Source organism: Hemicordylus capensis, chromosome 8, assembly GCF_027244095.1.
Source record: "Hemicordylus capensis ecotype Gifberg chromosome 8, rHemCap1.1.pri, whole genome shotgun sequence".
Taxonomy (NCBI): Eukaryota; Metazoa; Chordata; class Lepidosauria; order Squamata; family Cordylidae; genus Hemicordylus; species Hemicordylus capensis.
The window spans coordinates 32,272,140-32,293,019 of NC_069664.1; the positions used below are offsets into that span (position 1 = coordinate 32,272,140).

At 62.1% G+C, this 20,880-nt stretch overlaps 1 protein-coding gene across 2 annotated transcripts; it reads left to right on the plus strand.

The window, feature by feature from the left end:
* Positions 1-1,576: 1,576 nt before the first annotated feature.
* Positions 1,577-19,309, plus strand: SIDT2 (SID1 transmembrane family member 2). 2 transcript variants are annotated; one of them, XM_053269953.1, is made up of 27 exons: positions 1,577-2,100; positions 4,210-4,331; positions 5,141-5,305; positions 5,492-5,537; positions 6,247-6,348; positions 6,451-6,534; positions 6,987-7,086; positions 7,425-7,490; positions 7,863-7,956; positions 8,478-8,539; positions 9,487-9,558; positions 11,204-11,278; positions 11,554-11,601; positions 12,508-12,626; positions 12,796-12,869; positions 13,037-13,103; positions 13,366-13,439; positions 13,900-14,023; positions 14,413-14,530; positions 14,822-14,958; positions 15,277-15,385; positions 16,285-16,361; positions 16,492-16,538; positions 16,655-16,760; positions 16,888-16,998; positions 17,251-17,364; positions 17,875-19,309. In XM_053269953.1, exons 1-27 carry the CDS (start codon positions 1,654-1,656, stop codon positions 17,935-17,937), a joined length of 2,823 nt encoding a protein of 940 aa, XP_053125928.1. In that variant the 5' UTR covers positions 1,577-1,653; the 3' UTR covers positions 17,938-19,309. The 2 variants fall into 2 exon arrangements, with proteins under 2 accessions (XP_053125928.1, XP_053125929.1); XM_053269954.1 differs by lacking the exon at positions 11,554-11,601 and having other exon boundaries at positions 1,580-2,100.
* Positions 19,310-20,880: the final 1,571 nt, after the last annotated feature.

The following is a 20,880-nucleotide window of genomic DNA, read 5'->3' on the forward strand; positions in this document are numbered from 1 at the left end:
GCTGGTGTGCTTCTTCTATGTCTTTTTTAAGATTGTGAGCCCCTCTGGGACAGTAAACCATCTTCTCATACCTTTTGCCATGTAATCTGTTTTGAGAAATTTCATCTTGGAAAGGGATATGTAACTATTTGTAATAATAGTGCCATCAGAGTTTTTCCTAAGAGTTTCCAGAGCAAACTATGTCCAATATCCAGAAAGCTAGGCTGGAATCTTGCTCACAAGAAACTAGTTCTAGCAGAGAAGGGGGTCCCACAGGTGGTTGGGGGGCGGGGGCTGCTCTCTGTCATCTCTGCTGAGAAATGCCGGTGGGCAGCCAAGAGGAAGGGCTAACGAAGACTCCTGCTCGCAAGGAATTGGCCGTCAGTCCCTGCAGCACGCTGACACATGTCCTGTTGGCTGTGGCATGGCAGGCCACGGCCAACTCGCCATCTGGCTGGAGTTGGGGAAGCGCTGAGCCAACAGCAGAGCCCCCTCTGCCAGGGAGGCGCCATGCAGGGAGCACGGGTATTCCACGCTGACTCCCTTGCAGGGTGTGGGAGAACAGGTGCCGCCGCCACCGCCACCAACCTTCCTTCCTTCCTGGCAGTGACAAAGCACAAGCACTGAGGTGAAGGAATAGGTGCTTCCACTTTGCCAGGATTTAGGAACTCCGTATTGTGGGTGATCAGGTAGCAGACACGGTTTCTCCTCCAAACTTCTGCATTTGCATAAGGAGGGGGAGGGGAGGCTAGTGCAAGGTTTGTAGAGAACTGTACTGTAGTTTTAAAACAGACATACCACAGTTCCTCCACGGTGCCCGGATCATCCAGGCAATATCCCTTCCTCCCGTCAGCTGCTGCCTTCTTCTGAGGACCCCCGAAGTCAAGTTGGTCAGCTGGAATTGCCTCGGCCAGGGCTGCCACCCTTGCCTGCTGAAGGAAGAGGAGAGCACGGCCGCTCCACGGTTTAGCAAACCCACACACAGATGCCCAAGTCCCAAAGTGGTTTGGGGCACGGCGTCAGCTTCTTCCACTTCCTGATGAGGCCGAGCCATACCTGACCAAGGGCTGCTGTGGTGCCCTGGGGGGGGGGGGACACCTATCGTGCCCTCTGGCAGTTGAGCGCTGCTGCTGTTCCAGGCATTGTGGCTGGCCGAGATGGGAGCCTGCAGTTCAGCAGGAACAGCTGGAGGGCTAAGTGGGCCCCGCTCCGGCTTCCCAACCTGCCTCCTGAACCTGTGGATCATGCAGTGATTCAGAGGCCGTGCCATCTCCTCCACCCGCGCGGGCATTCTGGCCTAGGAGGCAAGCAACTGGTCCCACACAGTATAGTTAGTTCTCTATTTGCTTTTTATAGCAAAAGTGTGGTGTTCTTTAGAATAAAAGTAGCCTCCTGTCAGTTGATGCTGCATTATCCTGTCCTACTAAGCGCTCTCGGCCAGTTAGAGTGAAGCGTCCCAAGCTTGGTTAGGGCGGGCTTGCGTTCCTTGGCAGCCTCTCCCGGTAATCACAGCACAGGAGTGGTCCGGATTAGAGGAGAGGCTGGGAAAGCGGCCGGAGGGAGCCGCAAGGTGTACAGAGCTGGGGAGCGCAGGTCTCTGCCCCGAGGGACTTCTCTACAAGACCGCTGCAAGACACCCCCGAGGGACAGGGGGCGCGCGAGGACGGCAAGCGCATGCTGCGAGGGCTGCTACTGATGCCCTTGGCCTGCCTCTTCCTCGGCCGAAGGTACGCCTGGCCCTTTAAAAGGGCGCGGCTTCTAGCGCTGACGTCACGGCCTCCCCGACAGTTTGTCCTGCTGGGGCTCGAGCGAGAAGCGATACAAAGTAACGAAGCGCCCGCCCGCCTTAAAGGGGCCGCGCGCGCAAGCAAGAGGAGGAGGAGGCCTGGTGCTGCCCGCCTGGGATGGTGGCCCTGCTGGCCCTCGCCGGCTGAGGCCATGCTAGGGCTGCCGGGGGCGCCGCTGCTGCTGGTGCTGCTGCAGTTGCTGCCCGGGAGAGCGGCGGAGGCCGACAAGAGCGTCCGGCAGAAGGAGGCCGACTTCGACAAGCTCTACGCGGACGCCGTCAACAGCGAGCTGCTCAACATCTACGCCTTCAACCACACCGTCACGCGCAACTGGGTGAGCCAACTAGCCCGCATGACGCTGACCCCGCCTCTGGGCATGTGCAGAGGGCCTAGCCTGGGCGCTTGCTCCGGCGCGCGGGAGCCACGCAGAACAACGCGCCCGCCCCCCCGGCCACCAGAGAGCCCCTCTGGCTTCTGTGCAGCCCGCTCCGCGCCCCGAGTCCAGCCGGCAGCACAAAGGCAGAGCAGAGGCCACCCGCCGCCGCCTCCTCCCGGTTGGGCCGGGCTGCACGCCAGCTTCCTGGTCGCTTCTGCACTTGCCTTCAAGTTCCGGGATCTCAAGGAGGCGGAGGGCTTGCACCCCCGCCAGAGCGACCCCCTCGGCGGACTAGGCCGCTCTTCCCCGGTAGGGGCAAAGGGGAGGCGACCTTTGGCCCCCCGCTGGCGTGGCGCCTGCCCCTTGTGCAACTGGCTTCTGTGTGGCTTTCCTCACAGCGCACAAGCCGGACTGCAGCCCAGGAGGAAGGGGGCAAAGGTGGCTGTCCCTGAGGAAAGGCCCCCTAGCTCTTCAGGTGAGGGCCTCGGGGCGGGGCTGCTGCAGGCGTGACAGTCCACGGGGACATTGTTCCTGCCACCTGTGCAGGTGCGGGGGAGGGCCACACCCAGCCTCCGCACAGCCAATCTGGGTGACTCCGTTAGGGTTCCCGGCTGATAAACTGATGCTTTCCCCCACCCCTGGAAAGGTTGCAGGGAACATGACAGTGCTCTGGTCCCGCTGTGACTTCTAGGCACCAGCATCAGGCTGGTCCTGTGCAGGACTGAAGAAGACTCCCGAGTTGCTCAGCGCCAACGTCAATCTCTCCCTGTCGGGACCAGCAGGGGCCCAAGACTTCTGCATGGTGCTCCTCTGCGCTCTCAGCTTATGGACCTAGCACCACTCTTGTCATGGGGTGGCTAACCAATAAAGTGGTTTGGGCTGTACTGGAGCTGCAGAGAATGTCCCGCTTGGGAAGCAAGGAAAGGCCTTGCTGGGAGTGGCCTGGCAATCCTGGCAAAAGCCCCCTAAACTCCCCATCCACACGCATTTGCCTGCCTTCCTGGGCCCAGCTTCCATCGGGCAAGAAGGCTAGCCTGTCTCTCCTCTGTGGGGAAGGGAAGATGTCAGACTGGTTCTTCCAGGGGTGGGTCAGGCGTGCTTTTCTCTTGCTTGCATCTTTCCCTCCCTCTCCTGTGCCAGCAAAGAAGCAACTTTTAAAGTAGCAAATCGGCGTTGGAAGAGGAATTGTCCCTATCCAGCCCAGGCACCACTTAGAGCCTACACTGGACCCCTCAGAGTTAGGCAATCATAGGCCCGTCTCCAATCGCCTGTGGTTGGCCAAGGTGATTGAGAGGGTGGTGGACTTGGATGAAATAGGTCATCTAGACCCGTTTCAAGCTGGATTTGGGGCAGGTTATGGGTGGAGACGGCCTTGGTCAGCCTGGTGGATGCTCTCCAACGGGGAGTGGACAGAGAGAGTGTGACTCTGTTGATCCTTTGGGCTCTCTTGGCGGCTTTCGATACCATCGACCATGGCATCCTTCTGGATTGCCGGCGGGGGGGGGGGGGCAGGTTACCACTTTGCAGTGGCCCCACTCTCTGGCAGATTTCAGAAGATGTTGTTTCCCTAGGGACAGGGAAGCATCTTTATTTATTTTGTCTATGTAAACTGCGCTTTTTGTTGAAAAGCAAGACATACATAACCATAGGCGTCCTGTGGCTGCCTGCTCCACAAAATTTGCTGAGGCAACGCCTCCCCCAGCTGAATAACTTGGTCACATCTGTGGCCCCCACCCATCTTCTGAGAGGAAGGCATGGGGCTCAAGCCACCCCCTTCTAGGAATGAAGTTCAGGCCAAGCCTTGGTTCTCGTGCAGAGCTTTCGGAGGTCTGAGCTGGAGGTCCGGCTGTGGAGTGCTGGCCAGTGGGACACGGGGAGATCTCCCTCTCCGTAGGGAGGTCCCTCTGCAGCTGATGGCCGCTGCTTCTCTGGGAAGCGAGCAGGCAAGGGGTGCAAGGGCAGGCATGTTTGGCTCTGCCCCCCCCCCAACCTCCATCTGCTCTCTTGTCCTTTGGGCCTTGAAAGGCCGACTCTGATCTTCTTCCTCCTTTTCTCCTTGCTCTACAGACAGAGGGAGTCCGGGTGTCGGTGAACGTGCTCTCGGAGCAGAAGGAGGCCCCCGTGCTCTTTGTGGTGAGGCAGAAGGGGGCCGTGGTGTCCTTCCAGGTGCCCTTAATCCTCCGAGGCCTGTGAGTATCCTCTTCCCCTGGACAACTGGCAGCAGGCCACCCTAGGCCGCCCTCGTGGGGTGGGGGGGCTTGCCTTGGGTGGGCCTCCTTATGCCTGAGCTGTGTTGGCAGGGAACCCCAAGGGAACGGCCACGGATTCCGGCACTTTCCTGCTCCACAGCTGAAGGGAAGTTCTGGTTTCAGGCCTTGGTGCCCGAGGTCACCTGTCCATGCTGTCACTGGAGCAAATGCATCCATTTTCTATCCAACTGCCTGATGCCCAGTCAGACCTGCACTCCATATAGCTGGCTACTGTTTTTACTGACTGGCAGCAGCCACTTCCCGGGATTTCCGGCTCAGGGGTCTTTCCCAGCCCTCTTGCCTGGAGATGCTGCCGCCTGGGATTGAACCTGGGGGCCTTCGGCATGCCTAGCAGGGGGTTCTGCCTTGCTGAGTTTCGGCCCCCTCCCCTGTTTGGTCCTCAACTCTCCATGTTTGGGGCTTTATTGGGACACTCCCCAGCTCGTCCTTGGTAAGGACAGCCGTGGGTGGTGTACATAAAATTATTCTAAAATGCAGCAAAAGTAGAAACACTTTAAGAGAAAACAGAAAATAATTATGCAGCGGCCAGTGAATACAGTTGTTGTTGTTGTTGTTTTACTAAAACAGTTTAAGGTTTTCAACCAAAAGCCTAGCCCAGTCGCCCACGGACCATGTGTGGGGGAAGGGTGCGGTAGCATTTGAATGGGACCAGGTCTCTCCCCCCCCCCGCCCGCCTGTGTCCTTTGGGGTTTGGGCACCCACCATGCCCCGCTTCCTCTGGCCTCCAGATACCAGCGGAAGTACCTGTACCAGGATGTCGGCCGCACCCTGTGTCAGCCTCAGACCAAGAGCGAGGCCGAGACGCAGTTCTTCTACGTGGATGTGTCCACCCTCTCGGTGGTCAACGCCTCCTACCAGCTCCGGGTCAGTCGGGTGGAGAACTTTGTGCTCGGGTGAGTTGGCCCTGGGGCCCCAAAGGTGTGTGGAACTGGACCCCTGCTGGGGCAGCCCCACCAACCGCACCCCTGTATAAAATTAGGGGTCCTGGTCGTCTCCAAGTGAACTCAGCCCCTGCCTTGCTTGTGGAATTGCCCTCGGCACCTCTGCTACTTGCTTCTTTCCTCTCTTCCCCCGAACAGGACAAACCAGCACTTCAGCTTCAACGCCACAGCAGCCCAGCCACAGGTGAGCCCCCTCCCACCCCGACACATGGAGGGCTTAGCAGACGCTGAGAGTGGATGAAGGGGGGGGCACCTGGCGGAAGTGTGGGTCTCTGAAGCCAGGACTCCTGGGCAGGGTTGCCTCTCAGAGGGCATTCCAGATATTGTTGACTACAGCTCCCATAATTCCCAGCCAAGGGCCACTGCAGCTGAGGATTCTGGGAGTGGTAGTCAACAGCATCTGGAATCCCCTCTTAGAGGGAATGTTGCTCCGGGGTTCTCTTTCTGGAAGTGAAGTTGGGAGGCTGCCACTGATGTCTGCACGCCAGGAAACCACGGCTCCACGTCGTCTGCATGCATAGGAACATAGGGAGCTGCCAGAGACAGAGTCAGACCCTTGGTCGGTCTAGCTCAGTACAGTCTACACAGATTGGCAGAGGCTTCTCCCAGGTTCCAGGCAGGAGTCTTTCTCGGCCCTGTCTTTCTCGGAGATGCTGCCGCCGGGGGAGAGGCTGCCTCCTTTTTGGGTGTCGGGGAACTGCTCTTCTGGGTCCCCCACTTGGCAAAGCTGCAGAAGCAGAGCCAGAGCCCTTCTGAGCTGGCGTGGAGCCTGCTTCTCTTGGGGGCGGGGCGAGGCAGGGCAGGGGGGAGTTGTGATGATGGCTGCTTCTGGGGAGGGGGGCAGGCCGAGGCGCCGCTTCTGGTGGGCCTCACCTTGGTTCTCTCACCGGCAGTATTTCAAGTACGAGTTCCCAGAGAGTGTGGACTCGGTGATTGTGAAGGTGACGTCCGCCATGGCCTTCCCCTGCTCCGTCATCTCCATCCAGGACATCCTGGTACATCGGCCGGGAGGGTGGGCCAAGGGCTTGGGTGTCCCGCTGTCTCTCACTCGGAGTGGCTGACCCCCTGCCTCCCTCCCTCCCTGCCTGCCCCTCCAGTGCCCCGTCTATGACCTGGATAACAACGTGGCCTTCATCGGCATGTACCAGACCATGACGAAGAAGGCGGCCATCACCGTCCAGGTACGGCACACCTGCCTGGCGCTCTGCCTGCTGCAATCTGAGCCCCACAGGCGCGGCTGGCCAGGCCCCCCTTGTCTCTGGTGATGGGTGGCATCAATTAGCAGGCGCTGCTCGTGATGGTACCGGTTGTGCCCAGCCAGCCTGGCAGTGCCCTTGGCTGCTGGGGAAGTCGTGCCTGTGCAGGGCAGGGCAGGACGGGCCCTCTGGGCTCCCCTTGCCTCTGGCTCCTGGCGGGTGGGCAGGGCGGGGGCTGCAGCCTGCCTTGGGGGCTGTTTGTGATGAAGAGGAGGCGTCTGGGAAGAGCAGCCTTGGGGCCCCTCGAGGGCCTGCCCGTTGGGGCCTCGTCAGCCTGCGGTCTGGACATTCTGTTGCCTCTTGGGCACGATGCAGGGACACACACGGACCCCTGCCCCCCCCCACCCACTGTTTCCCCTCTTCCCATTTCCTTGCAGAAGAAGGACTTCCCCAACCACAGCTTTTACGTGGTGGTGGTGGTGAAGACGGAGGACGAGGCGTGTGGCGGGGCCCTGCACTACTACCCCTACTCCAAAGGTGCAGAGGATGGTTTCCTAGGGTCACTTCTCTGCGTCTTATGCCCTGCCCCCAGACGGCGCTTGTGCCACTTTGCATGGGGATGTACAAGAGCATGTGAGGCCCTCGCTGACTGGGGGGACCCCCAAGCCGCGGGCAGCCTTCAGGGCCGGGGAGCCGCCTCCCAGAGCAGCCGGCTGCAGCTCAAGGCAGGCTCCGTGTCGCTCAGGCTTCCCAGGCTGCTTCTTCCCGCCAAGGAGACCTCCAGGAAGAGCTGCTTGGAGACGGGCCGGGCCCTGGTGGTGGGCCGGGCCGGGCCGCTCTCCAGCTTGGCCAACCGGGCTCCTTTGCCTTTCCAGACGAGCCCGTGGATCAAGGCAACCGGCAGAAGGCCCTGGACGTGGTGGTGTCGCCCGCTGTCAGCTGTAAGTCGCCGGGGGTCTGGCAGCTGCTCCCATGCTGCAGGCGAAGCACAGCCCCGGGGGGGGGGGGAGTGGGGGGCGCTGCCAATGCTCCTCAGGGCCACGTGGCCTTCGGCTCGCCCCAAATGCTGCACGAGGCACGAGGTGGCATTTGGGGCTACAGAGCGGCTGCAGGGATTTCACAGGCGTGCCTTTTCATCTGTGCCCCCCCCGACTTCCTGCCAATCTCTTCTGCCCCGGGGGGGGGGGTTCCGTGCTGGAAGAAGCAGCACAGGCCATGGAGGGAGGGGCTTGGGCAATGAGGCTGTCAGAGGCCTGCCCCATCTCGGCATCTGCCCCTCTGCAAGGTCTGGCCTTCCTTTCCCTTCCCTGCAGCACAGGCCTACGTGAGTGGGATGCTCTTCTGCCTGGGCATCTTCTTCTCCTTCTACGTCCTGACGCTGCTCCTCGCCTGCTGGGAGAACTGGAGGTGAGTCCCCCTCTTGTGCGGGCCACAGGCATGGTGGGGCCTCCCCACTCCCCCCCCCCCGCCGTGCTGGGGGGCAGGGGCAGGTTCTCTGGCCACAGGGAGGGGGACCTCGAGGCCACCTTGGCAGCCGCTGTCTCCCTGGTGCCCAGGGCACGGCCACTCGGTCCAGCTTCCCCTCGGCCTGGGCCGGTCCGAATTCTCGTCCGCCTGCCCCCTGTGCAGCTTGGCTCACTGGCGGGAGTCGTCTGGAACAGTTTACCCTGCTTGGTGCACACTGCCTGGGTGGATCTGTGGCGGGACGAGGGCAGTGCGGGGAGGCTCAGCGGACTCCTGCTGCTCTCCCGCTCCTGCTTCCGTGACTCGACATTGCGCCTGGACTCTCTCTCCGGGCCATCCCCCGAAGCCCGGCGTGGCCATCCCCTCGAAGGGCCCAGCCCCCTGGCCAGAGAGGGCAACGTGCCCCCCAGCCCTGCTCTCCTCTGTGGGCTTCTTCTGCCCGGGGCTCTCCCATTGCTTTTCAGGCAGCAGAAGAGGAACATGATGGGACTCATTGCCACCATAGAAACACCCAGCACGGATACCGGTACGTGGGGCGGGGGGAGGGCCTGGCTCTCGGGGCATTGCCGTGCGTGGGGCTCAGTCAGGCCTGGCAGGCAGCTGGCCTGGGCCGGCCTGGGCCTTCAGGGGGATCCCTCCCTGGGCCTTGTCCGGCTCCCGCTGTCTCTGAGCTCGCTGAGCAAAAGGGGAGACGTGGGCTGGGGGGGGGGTGTTGCTGGACGTGCAGCGGGATGCTGGGCGGGAAAGACGCTGGCGCCTCGACTGCCCCTCGGAGCTGTCAAGCCTGTCTGCAGAGTCCAAAGTGAGGGCTCAGAACCGGAAAGCCGGCCGAGAATCCTGGGCACGCAAGCCTGTCGCAGGAGGCCAGTTCGCTCTCCGGATTCTGCCACAGACCGAGGCCTCCTTTGCCTCGACCGTGTCAAGGGCATGCTGTCGCTCTGTGGCCAGGGGGCATCGTCGCACAGCTGGGCATTTCCCTAACCTTAACCCACCACCTTAGCAGCTGCCTTTGCATTTACATCCCTCTTTCTCTCTCTCTCTCTCTCATTTCTTGGGTCTCCTCACACTCAGCTTCTCTCCTCGGTAAGCACCAGCCTGCCTGCCTGCCTGCCTTGGGTCAGAGAATTCTCTCTCTCTCTCTCTCTCTCTCTCTCTCTCAGAATGCCTCGCAGAATCAGCCTGGGGTCCAGAGTAGAGGCAACTGCCTGGTGGGGGGGGGGACTCCTCTGGCTTATGCCCCGTGAGAACAGCCAGCCCGTGGAGAGGCTGCTTTGGGGGAGATGAGCTGATGGGCAAGCCTTGGCCCTCTTTGCCAGGCTTCTCCTTCACGCGTCTCTCCCGGGATGAGCTCTCTGGTTGGAGACGACGGTCCCCGGGAGGACGCCCGGGGCTCTTGCTTGCCCACCTCCGCCCTGCGACCCTTTTCCACAGTCGCCCTCAGCTGACGGTTGGTTGCGTCTTGGTTTCTTGCAGGGCACCCCCACGTCTCTCCAGACTCCTTCCTGGGACGCCCACCTTATAACGGCTACAGTTATGGTTCCTTCGGTGAGTCCCTGCCACTTGCCTCTCCCTGAAGCCCTCCTCCTGTCTGTGCTGGGGGTGCAGAGGCCATGGGCTGTGGCCCACGTGTTTCAGAGGGCTAGCAGCCTCCCCGCCTGGCTCTGAGGGGCGTCTCTTCCTGGACTCCACTCCTGGGGTCTGCTTGTTTCTCCAGGAAGCAGAGGGGAGGAGGAACGTACAAACCTAGGAAGCTGCCAGATACTGAGTCAGACCCTTGATCTATCCAGCTCAGTATTGTCTGCCCAGACTGGCAGCGGCTTCTCCAAGGTTGCAGGCAGGAATCTCTCTCAGCCCTGTCTTGGAGATGCTGCTGCCAGGGAGGGAACCTTGATGCTCTTCCCAGAGCGGCGGCTCCATCCCCGGAGGGGAATCTCTTGCCGTGCTCACACATCAAGTCTCCCATTCAGATGCAACCAGGGCAAACCCTGCTTAGCTCAGGGGACCAGTCATGCTTGCTGCCACCAGACCAGCTCTCCTCCTTTTGCATGGTGTGGAGAGAGAGAATTTTCTTCTCCCTCCTTCAGAAGCAGGCAGGCAGGATGCTCTCAGGGGCAAAGTCTCGTGTTTTCTGCCCAGGCTGGGTGCAACATCCCCCCCCCCCACCTATCTCTCCTGCCCCTGACATTTCTGAGGGGGACAGAACACAACATTTACTGTGTTGCTCACTGGCTCCGTTTCTGGCCCTGACACCCACTTCTTGCTTGAAAGGGGGCAATGGAGATGACCAGGGTCCTGGAGTGCCTCCCTTAGGAGGCAAGGGTACAACATCTGGGGCTTTTTCGTTTATAAAGAAGGTGACTGAGAGGTCCATAAAATTATGCATTGCTATCGCTGGCTACTAGTCTGGTGGCTGTGGGCCACCTCCAGCCTCAGAGGCAAGATGCCTCTTAATCTCAGTTGCAGGGGAGCAGCAGCAGCAGGAGGGAGGGCACGCCCTCACCTCTTCTCTGTGGGCTCCCCAGAGGCATCTGGTGGGCCACTGTGTGAAACAGGAGGCTGGACTAGGTGGGCCTTCTTGGGCCTGATCCAGCAGGGCTCTTCTTAGGTTCTTTTGCATGGTGTGGAGAGAGAGAAATTTTCTCTCTCTGTCTCGCAACACTAGAACCAGGAGTCATCCTATGCAACGGAAGGTGGGGGAATATAGGACCAACGGAAGGATGTGCTGTTTCCACACAGTGCCTAATCTGTGGGATTTCTAGCCATGGGATGTGGTGATGGCCACTAGCCCGGATGGCTTTAAAAGGGGCGTAGACAAATCCATGGAGGGCAGGCCTGTCAATGGCTACTAGTCTTGATGGCTATAGGCCACCTCAAGGCTCAGAGGCCTCTCAATCCCAGTTGCAGGGGAGCAGCAGCAGGAGAGGGGGCCTGCCCTCACCTCCTCAGAGGCACCTGGTGGGTGAGTGTGTGTGTGTGAGTGTGTGTGTGAGTGTGTGTTTGTGTGGGGTGTGTGTGGCATTTTTATACTGCATTTCTGCCTTGACAGAAATGGGCAGCACCCACTATTTTTAAAAAAACTTACCCCAACGTTGCATAAGACGTACACCGGAGCCGGAGGCTGGGCTCGCTGGGCCTCCCTGGGCCGGATCCAGCGGGGCTCTGCTTCTGATGTCCTTGGTTTCTGCTGCAGATAACGGCTCCACCGTCAGCACCGAGAACGTCACTGACAGTTTGCTCTCCACAGAAGCGTCCTACGGCTACGTGGGTGAGAGGCTGACCTGGCCTAGCTGGCCTCTCGTGTTCTGAGGCCTGGTTCCTTCCCAGCATGCTGAGGATTTGTGAGCCGGGGCAGCGTGTGGGGGGCGCTCGGTTCAGGCTTCATTCAGGGGAGCGGGGCCGTGAGTTCTGTCGCTCCCGGGGCTGCAAGATCAGCCCTCAGAGCTGCCTGTGGGGAAATCTCTGCCTCGCCTGGCAGGGCTGAGATTCCAGAGGCAGAACTGACCCCGTTCGTGTAACTCTTTGCTTTGCTTTCCTTTCAAGGGCAGGATGCGTGCCAGCACCGCCAGAGACACTGGGCCATGGCTATGGGTAGATGCTGGCAGAGAGAGAGCACCAATCACTTCAATCGAGCCTCACGTTTCTGGCACCAGAGCCTGGTGTTGGTTGGTGGGGGTGGGCATCAGTCAGCACTCTGTGTATTCTCTGCTTTGTGGAGATCACACACACACACACGCTCTGTTCCTTAGCAACTTGTATTTGGAGGCATACTGCCATTGAACATGGAGGTTTTCCTAGTGCTGAGTTTCTTGTTCTCCTCACATGAAGCACAGAGTACACCGAGGGCTCTCGATGACCTGCCCGCCGCTAGGTTGCCAGAAATGTGATGCTAACACCCACCCATCTCCCGCTGTGGCTTCCTGAAGGGTGGCATGTGTGGGGCAGAAGCCCTGCTGCCCCTTTGCATAACAGTCCCAATGCTTCTTTCAGGCCTGGTGGGTTAATTGGGACTCCTGTTCCCATCGAGGGCCCTGCTTTGCACCGTGCGCCTCGTAGGGGTGAAGAGACCCCCCTCAGAAAGCTGACAGAGGAGGGGTGACTTGCATGGGGCAACCCCCCATCCCCCCCCCAGTTGCATGAGCCAAGGTTCCAGAGCTGGGTGATCACTGCTCTGGAGGAGGGGAGGGAGGGAGGGGAGGTCTCTGTGTGGCTGGGGAGCTCAGTGTGGGGAGGGCCATGAAGCCCCTGCCTGACAAGGAGGCCCCTGTTGTGTCTCTGAGGACCTCCAGCACTGAGCTCCTCCGCGCCCCACAGAACACCCTCCACTGGGGCGGGCAGGAGGTCAGTCGGCTGCATCGGTAATTCGATGGGGGGCTGAGCTGACCTTTGGGCCCTGCTAGGAGGTGTGCCCAGAAGCGGAGGGGGCCTCTGGGCATGGGGGAGAGAGGAGGGGTGCCCCACGGCCCGGCGGTGATGCTGCCACCTGCCTACCCACAGACCGCTCTCTAGAGAACGTGGTGGGGCGCCCACGACTCGACTCGCTCAGCTCGGTGGAGGAAGACGACTACGACACGCTGGCCGACATCGATTCGGACAAGAATGTCATCCGCACCAAGGTGGCTGCAGGTGGAGGGAACGGGCCGGGGGGGGGGCGCTGTATGTGGGGCCACCCCTGCTGCCTCTGCTGGCCCAGGGACCTCTCTACATGGGAGGTGGGGGGGGGCAGTGCCCAGGGAGGGGCTGCCTGAATATCATGCCTGCTCCTCTCCTCTCCTCTGGTTCCAGCAATATCTCTATGTGGCGGATCTGGCCCGCAAAGACAAGCGGGTGCTGCGGAAGAAATACCAGATTTACTTTTGGTGAGTGAGGCTGGGGGCAGTGCTGGGCCCTAGCCACCCCCCGCCGCCACCCCCTCCCTGGCTGGGTCGCCGGCTTGCCCTCTGCGTGCCCTCTGCGTGCCCTGCATGCTTGCTCAGCAGGCCGGGGGCCCCGTGACGGTGTGTTTGCTCCCCACTGTGCCCCCCAGGAATATTGCCACCATTGCTGTCTTCTACGCCCTTCCGGTCATCCAGCTGGTCATCACCTACCAGACCGTAAGTGGCGCTCCCCTGGGGCCCCCGGGGGGCCTGCCTTCCGGGCCCCGCGAGCTGGTGCAGGGATGTGCTGGTGGGACTCGGTTTCCCGAGGTGTGGGGGCGGGCAGAGGGAGGGGGCTGTGCTGGTGGGCTTCTCTGCCTTCCCTGCTGCTGGGTGTGCCGAAGCAACTCCCGCAGCTCCCACACTTTTTATGGCCGCCTCCATTGTGAACTTCCTCCTCCTCCCTCCTCCCCCCCCCCCCATGGCTGGCACTTGGCAGGTCGTGAATGTCACGGGCAACCAAGACATCTGCTACTACAACTTCCTCTGTGCCCACCCCCTGGGCAACCTCAGGTACGGCGGGCATCATTCCCGGTTCAGTAGCCAGGGTGGGCAAGGAGGGGCTCCGGCCGAGCTCGGGGTGGGGGGCCGGGGGCTCCGGCCACGCTGCCCAGATGCTGGCCTTAGCCACGCAGGAGTCCCTGCCTGGCCCCTCGGGGAGGAGAGCTGGTCTTGTAGCAGCAAGCCTGAATGGTCCCCTTTTGCTAAGCAGGGTCTGCCTTGGTTTGCATCTGGGTGGGAGACTCCGTGTGTGAGCTCTGCCAGCGATTCCCCTGGGGGGCTGGCGCGGCTCAGAGGTGGGGCAGGTGCCCGGTCTAGTCCCTGGCGGCAGCATCCCCAGGCAGGGCCGGGAGAGACTCCTGCCTGAAGCCTTGGGGAGCTGCTGCCGGCCAGTGTAAACGATACTGAGCTTGCAGGACCAAGGGCCGGACTCGGCACAAAGCCACTTCTTCCATTCCTCCCTCCTCTCCAGCGCCTTCAACAACATCCTCAGCAACATGGGCTACATCCTGCTGGGGCTGCTGTTCCTGCTCATCATCCTGCAGCGTGAGATCAACTACAACCGGGCGCTCGTCCGCAATGACCTGCAGGCTCTGGTGAGAGCCTCCCCCCGGCCCTGGCGTGTGGGGCACAGGGTGGGGCCCCCTTCCCCGCTCCACGGCTGTCCCAGGAGGCCCTGGGTTTCCCATGGCGAGCTCAGTGGGGGGGGGGGGGTCAGTGAGGGTGCAGCTTCTGTTCATGGCAGACGGCCAGGGCACCCTTGGGCCTGACCCAGCAGGGCTGCGCTGATGCTCTTACGGCAAATTGTGGCTGGGGACGCTCCTTTCAGCCACCCAGAAGCTCTTTCCCAGTAAAGAGCCTGCCTTTGGGTCAGGTGGAGAGACCCTTGCTCTGTGGGTGTGGGTGTGTGGTAAAGCCTGCCCCAAATGCCAGCGTGCCGGGGGTGCTGTGACCCCCCCCTCCTCCTCCTCCTCCCCCCCCCCAGGAGTGCGGCATCCCGAAGCACTTTGGCCTCTTCTACGCCATGGGCACGGCCCTCATGATGGAGGGGCTCCTCAGCGCCTGCTACCACGTCTGCCCCAACTACACCAACTTCCAGTTTGGTGAGTGTCGGCCGGGCCGTGCGGAGGGGTTTCGGCGGCACCCCCAGAGGGAAGAGCGCCAGCCGCTGCCTCCTCCCTGGCAGGCCCCACCGTGTTCAACTCCGGGGCACGTAAAGGGCTGACAAAGGGGGAAGGCTCCTGAGCACATGCAAAGTGCCCTTCCCTCGCCCCTGCATGAACCCAGCACGTGGCTTCCAGGCGGGCTCATTACCTGTTACTTGCTCAAAGCCACACGCAGAACACCCCCCCCCCCCGGCTGAGCCCCTAAGCTCTCCCTGCCCTGCCCCACAGACACCTCTTTCATGTACATGATTGCTGGGCTGTGCATGCTGAAGCTCTACCAGAAGCGGCACCCGGACATCAACGCCAGCGCCTACAGCGCCTACGCCTGCCTCGCCGTGGTCATCTTCTTCTCCGTCGTGGGGGTGGTGAGTGAGCCATGAGCGGCGCTGGGGGGCTGCCCTCCTGCGTCCTTTGGTTTAAAAACCAGACAAGTTCCTAGTCCCCGTGGATTCAGGGAGTGTTTCCCCATTTGCTCCTCAGTGACTTGGATGCTTCCTACAGAGCCCCTGGCACTTACAAGGTGGAGGCCATGTTTGTGTGGCCCCCGGCTCCCTCCTTAAAATCCTACCAGCCTCTGTTCCCCGGGGGGGGGGGGCGGGAGTGGAAGAGGCAGCCTTTGCTCCCCCCCCCCATTCTGCAGGCTTCCTGCCACAACCGGCTTCTCCTGCTCCCCCTTCTCCCAGGTCTTTGGCAAAGGCAACACGGCCTTCTGGGTCGTCTTCTCGGTCATCCACATCCTCTCCACCCTGCTGCTGAGCACCCAGCTCTACTACATGGGCCGCTGGAAGCTGGGTGAGCTCTGCCCCCGCCCCGGTCCTCTCCCCTGTGGCTCCTGGCAGCAGCCCCCACTGAGGGAGGGGGGCTCTCCAGTTCTGCCCTGTGGGGTGCTGTCCTGCAGCAGGGCCGGGCCAGGGTGCTTTCCAGACTGTGCGGGAGGAAGTGGGGTGGATCCGACCGCTTTGAAGCCAGTTGGAGGGAGCTGCTTTGGATTTGACGCCCCTCCCTTGCTGAGGCTTTGAGGGGAGGGAGGAGGAGGAGGAGAGGAAGCAGCCCCCACCCCTGGCTCTGCACACAGGGGAGAAGAGGGGGTGGGGTGGGGGTGGCGGACGGCTTTTCCTCGCCTCCTCCTTCCCCCCCCCCCCGGCAACAACAAAAAATCTGCAATTGACACACACTCCTCTAAAAGCAAGCCACACTTCTACAGCTACAATCCGGTGCACACTTACTTAGGAGGAAGCCCATTGAACTGAATCATTTACTTCTGCGTAATCTCAGGAACCCAGCTACTATTTCAGGAGGCACAGACCACGTGTGAAGCCTGAAACGTCAAGCTAAGACCCGAACCAGGCTGTGGCGACGTGGGCGGCCCCCTGCGAGCCGGTCTCAAAGCCCAGCCGTAGGGAAGCCGTCTCAAGGTGGCCTCTGGAAAGCCCCCCGGCCGTGCCACTGGCCCTCCCCAAGGAGCCTTCTCTGAGGACTGGCGAGACCGAGCTGGCCTGGCTGGGGTCAGAGGAGGCCCCTTGGATCGCTGGGACCCGCGGCCCTTGAAAGAATGGAGGCGGGGGGGGGTCTTCTCCTCCTCCTCCTCTCCGTAAAGGGGATCAGCCTGGAGCCACGGCTGGCCCCCCCCACCCGCCCCCCCTTCCGCTCCTCCCCGCCTTGGGCCTTCAGCCGCCTCGCTGTCTCCACAGACTCGGGGATCTTGCGCCGAATCCTCTACATGCTGTACACAGACTGCATCCGCCAGTGCAGTGGGCCCATGTATGTGGTGAGTAGTGGGGGGCCTCCCCCCCACCCGCCGTCCCTTGCATGCGGCCTGGGGCTGGCTGGGGCTTCCGAGGCGCGGCTGCCTCCCCTGCAGCAGCCCACTGGCCCCCTTGCTCTGCTTTTGCCCGCAGGATCGGATGGTGCTGCTGGTGATGGGCAACCTCATCAACTGGTCGCTGTGAGTAGGAGCTGCGGGCCGCGGGGGGGGGCGGGGCTTCCGGAGGGGGGCAGGCCAGGCACGGCCTCTGCCCTGCTCTGGTGCCTGCCTGAGCACCTCCCTTCCCCCCCCCCCAGCGCCGCCTACGGCCTCATCATGCGGCCCAATGACTTTGCCTCCTACCTGCTGGCCATCGGCATCTGCAACCTGCTCCTCTACTTCGCCTTCTACATCATCATGAAGGTGCCGCTGGGCGGGGGGGGGGGGGGGCTTGTGCAGGAGCACTTCCCACTGGGTTGTGCTCCTGGTTTCCTGGGGGGGGGGGCGGGGTGTCCCTCCTCCCCTTCTGACCGCTCTGCTTGCTCTGCAGCTCCGGAGTGGTGAACACCTCAAGCTGATCCCCCTGCTCTGCATCGTCTGCACTTCCGTCGTGTGGGGCTTTGCCCTCTTCTTCTTCTTCCAGGGACTGAGCACCTGGCAGGTGAGCCATGCCCCCCCCACCCCCAGCGGTGGGCCCAGGACTGGCAGAAGGCGGAGCAGCCCCTCTGAGCCTCGCCTCGCCTGCTCTGCCGCAAAGCTGCAGTTGGAGACGGCTTCTCAAATGGGAAAGGGGCCCCCCCCCGGGCAGGTGACGGAGCTGCTCCGAAGTGGGGGGCCCGGCCCACTGCCCCCCCCAGCCCACCCCTTCTGCCCTCACCAGCATCCCCCGGGCCTCTTGGCCCATTCCCCACAGAAAACGCCCGCCGAGTCCCGCGAGCACAACCGCGACTGCATCCTGCTGGACTTCTTTGACGACCACGACGTCTGGCACTTCCTCTCGTCCATTGCCATGTTTGGCTCCTTCCTGGTAGGCGGCCCCTGGGGGGAGGGCAGCCCCCAGGGGGAGGGCAGCCCCCGGCACTGTCCCCACGAGCGAGAGTGAGCCATCAGTGCAGCCACCAGCGGCAACCAGAAAGGAAGAGAGCCGGTTTTCCCTGCCTGCTTCCAGCAGCGAGGGATTTATTTGTATTAAGAAGCATCGGAGGGCTCCGCGTCTGGGCAAACAGCCGGAGTCCCTCCAGAGTCCCTTCACGTAGCGGCTCATCCTAGTGAGCTGGCGGGCAGGGGGGGGGCACCTAAGAGCTTTCAACAGCCCCCGTCCCATTGGTGGGGGGAGTCAGGAGGCAGCCTCCCCCTGGCTGGCGCTCAGGAGCCTGCCTGGTCTGGCCGGTGCCTGGACGGGGAACCACCCTGGGACTCAGCCCAGCCTCTCTCGGGCAGCACGGAGACTCCCAATGTGCAGAGAAGGCGGGGCCAATGGCGGCGTGGTGGGCGGGGCCTTCCCCGCCTGACTCCTGCCCCCCAACTTTGGTTGCAGGTATTGCTGACCTTGGACGACGACCTGGACTGTGTCCAGCGTGACAAGATCTATGTCTTCTAGACGGCCATCTTCCTGCCCGCCGTGGTGGTGGCTCCTTCCAGCGGGCCTGGAGGCCGTCCCGCTGACTGTGGGGGTGGGCGGCCCTGTGTGGGCGTCGCCTTGCAGGGGGCCTCAGCCGGCTTGCCCTGGGCGTCCTCTCCACTCCCCTGTGTTTTGCAGATGCTGCCACCTGGCCGACCCTGCAGAGGCCGTTTCAGTATTGCGTCTCGGTGGTGCTGGCTGCCCGGCCATGGGGCAGCCCTTTGAGTCCCGTCCGTCCGTCCGTCCGTCCGTCTGCGTCCCTGCAGCCCCTCCCTCCCGAGTCACATTGCTTGCATGTGCCAGTTCCCCAAGGGGGCCGGGGCGCCTCTTTGCCTCGACTGGCATCTGCCCTCACCGCTGTGCCTGCCCACGCCCCGCAAGCGAGGCTGGCCCCAGGAGGGCCCAGAGGGGCCGGGGTGGGGAGGAAATGGGCAGCCTCCCCCTGGCAGGGGTCTCAGGCCGCCCGTGGGGATTGGGGGGGGAGGCCTGAGCAAGGCCAGCCCTAGAGGAGTGGCGGTGTCTGTGATGTGGCCCCGCTCCACCCATCTACGCACACGTGTATCGTCCACCTCAAGCCCACCCGCGGGTCAGCGGAGGCGGGCCTGCCTTCTCTCCCCCCTTCCAAGCATGGCCTTTCAGGGGGGTGGAGGTCGGAGGGCGACTGAGCTGATTTGCCAACTCCTGGGGGGCGGCAGCAGCAGCAGGGCAGCTCTGCTGGGGGGGGGAGGTTTGTCTGTCTTCTCCAAGCACATTGTCTGGGACTCCCTTCAGTGCCTCATTTGGGCCGCGGGGCGGGTGCAGGTGCAGGCTGGGGCTCTGTCTACCTTCTCTGTGTGTCTCCTCCGAGCCACTGCCACCCCGAGGCCTGCATTTCAGCTGCCACTCTGGGCCCCGGGCCCCCAAGGGCCCACTGCCAGTTTACATTGTGCTGCCGGAGCCTCGTGCTCCCCGCTCTGCCTTTTGCACGGGGCGCTCAGCACCAGCCCCACGGCAGCGCCCGCTCCCGCTCCCTCCGACTTTTGTATAAGCTGCAGGAAGGTGGTGAGGAGGCAGAGCGCTGCCTGGGGGGCTGGCTGGGGGGCTGTCCCAGCAGTGACTGCGGAAAGGCCACGGGGGGGGACGGCAGGGGGGAGGATCCTGCCCAGTTGCCGGGGAGGTGCTGCAAGGAGGGACCTCCCGCGTTTGTCCCTCCCTGGCTCTCGGTTCCGCTGTTGATGGTTCCCCCCCCCCCCGCCGTCCCTTTTCTCAACCTTCCTCCATGTCCTGTGGTACGGAACACGACGGCAGTCTTCCTGTTTACTGATTTTGCTGCCAAATGCCAAGAATGGAATAAACGAGAGCCTTGCTTTGCCCTCTTGGCTGGTTCTTGTTGCTCTCCAGGCGACTTGGGGGGGGGGTTGTCTTTGGACAGGGCAGGAGGGTGGGAGGCCACCGACTCCTCTCTCTGGCCAGCCCAGGCTGCCCGCCTGGGCTCTCCAGCAGCTGATCTGCTACCTGCACTGCCTGCTGCCGGGGAATGGTCTCATCCTGCAGCCTGAGGAGCAGGTGGACGGGTGGTCCAGCAAGCTGCACAAAGAAGGCGAAGCTGAAGTCGCACTGCATGGGCTGGGGCTGCCCACCGCTGGCTGGAGGGAAGGCAGAGACGCCTGCCTGCCTGCCTGCCTGCCGGAGTCCAGCTCCGAAATTGCCACACTGGATGTGCCTCCGGCCCTGGCTTGGAGGTCCTGGGCTGAAGCGCTCAGCTCCGTGGCCTCCCCTCCCCTCCCCTGCCCATGCAGGCATGCTGGGGCTTTGCCCGTGAGCAGCTTCTGTTGGGCTGAGAGAGAGAGAGAGAGAAAAGTGGGCTAGCGGCTGGGTTTGAAACGGTGCGGAATGAAACCCGGGAAGAAGGGAAGAGCTGTTCTCTTTGCCGCCGCCACCCACACGCCCTCCGGCACGCGGCTTCCTGCCCCAGAGCTTTCCTGAGGAAGAAAAGAAGCCCTGGATAGGCCGCCTTCCGCCGCCTCCTGGTCTTGCTCGGAGCCGGACCCTGTGATGCTGCTCTTGCTCCTTCCACAAGGCAGGGACAAGAAGGGACAGAAGCCCGCTTGCTCTGATGGGGCTGGCTGGGAGGGAGGGAGGGAGGGAGGGAAAGCCCCCCCCCCCATGCTCATACAAAACCAATCTCCCTGGGCTTTTATTTCCCAACTGCCACCCCCACCCCCGCCAGCAAAAGCCCTAGGTAGGGGCAGGCTTTGGGGGTGTGCCCATCAACAGCAACAGCCTGTTGGGGGGAGGTTTGCTATTTGAGAGGTGGGCGAGTGAGTCGGCCCCTTCAGCCTCAAGGGTCTTTGGGGGGGGGGTGGAATGCGCCCTCTGTGAGCGAGTGTGTGTGTGCAGCCCTGGTCTGATCCTTGCTTCTCTTTTCGGATGCTGTTTCCTTCTAACAACAAAAGCCCAGTTCAGGTGCTTGCAGCAGTTCCATACACATAGCATCTCCATGGATTGTACACCATCCCTTTAGGTTAGGCAATATTTGCCCCATATCGCATGGGGGAGGGATCCTGAGGCTCAGACAAATCGGGGCGGGGGCGGGGGGCAGGCAGGGGTGGGGCTGAGGGGAGCTTTGACAGGCCGGGAGGGTTGCACTCTTGGCTGCTAGCCTGACCCCAGCAACAGGTCTTGCCGTTCTCTTTTGTGGATCAAATGGGCCCCTCTTCTGCTTGTACTCTCTCGTCTTAAAGATGCAGGACCAGAACTCTCGGCAGCAGCTAAGGCGTGGACCTACAAAGGGTTTTCTGTAGGGCTCACAGATTTCCCTAGTGCTTTGCCGAGCTTCCCCCTTCTGTCTCGTTTGGTGTTTAATGGTGAAAGCATTCTAGGTTTGGCTCTGGCTTCAAATCCTCCCGATGCCCCGGGCAAGGCATCCTCTCTCTGGTCCCC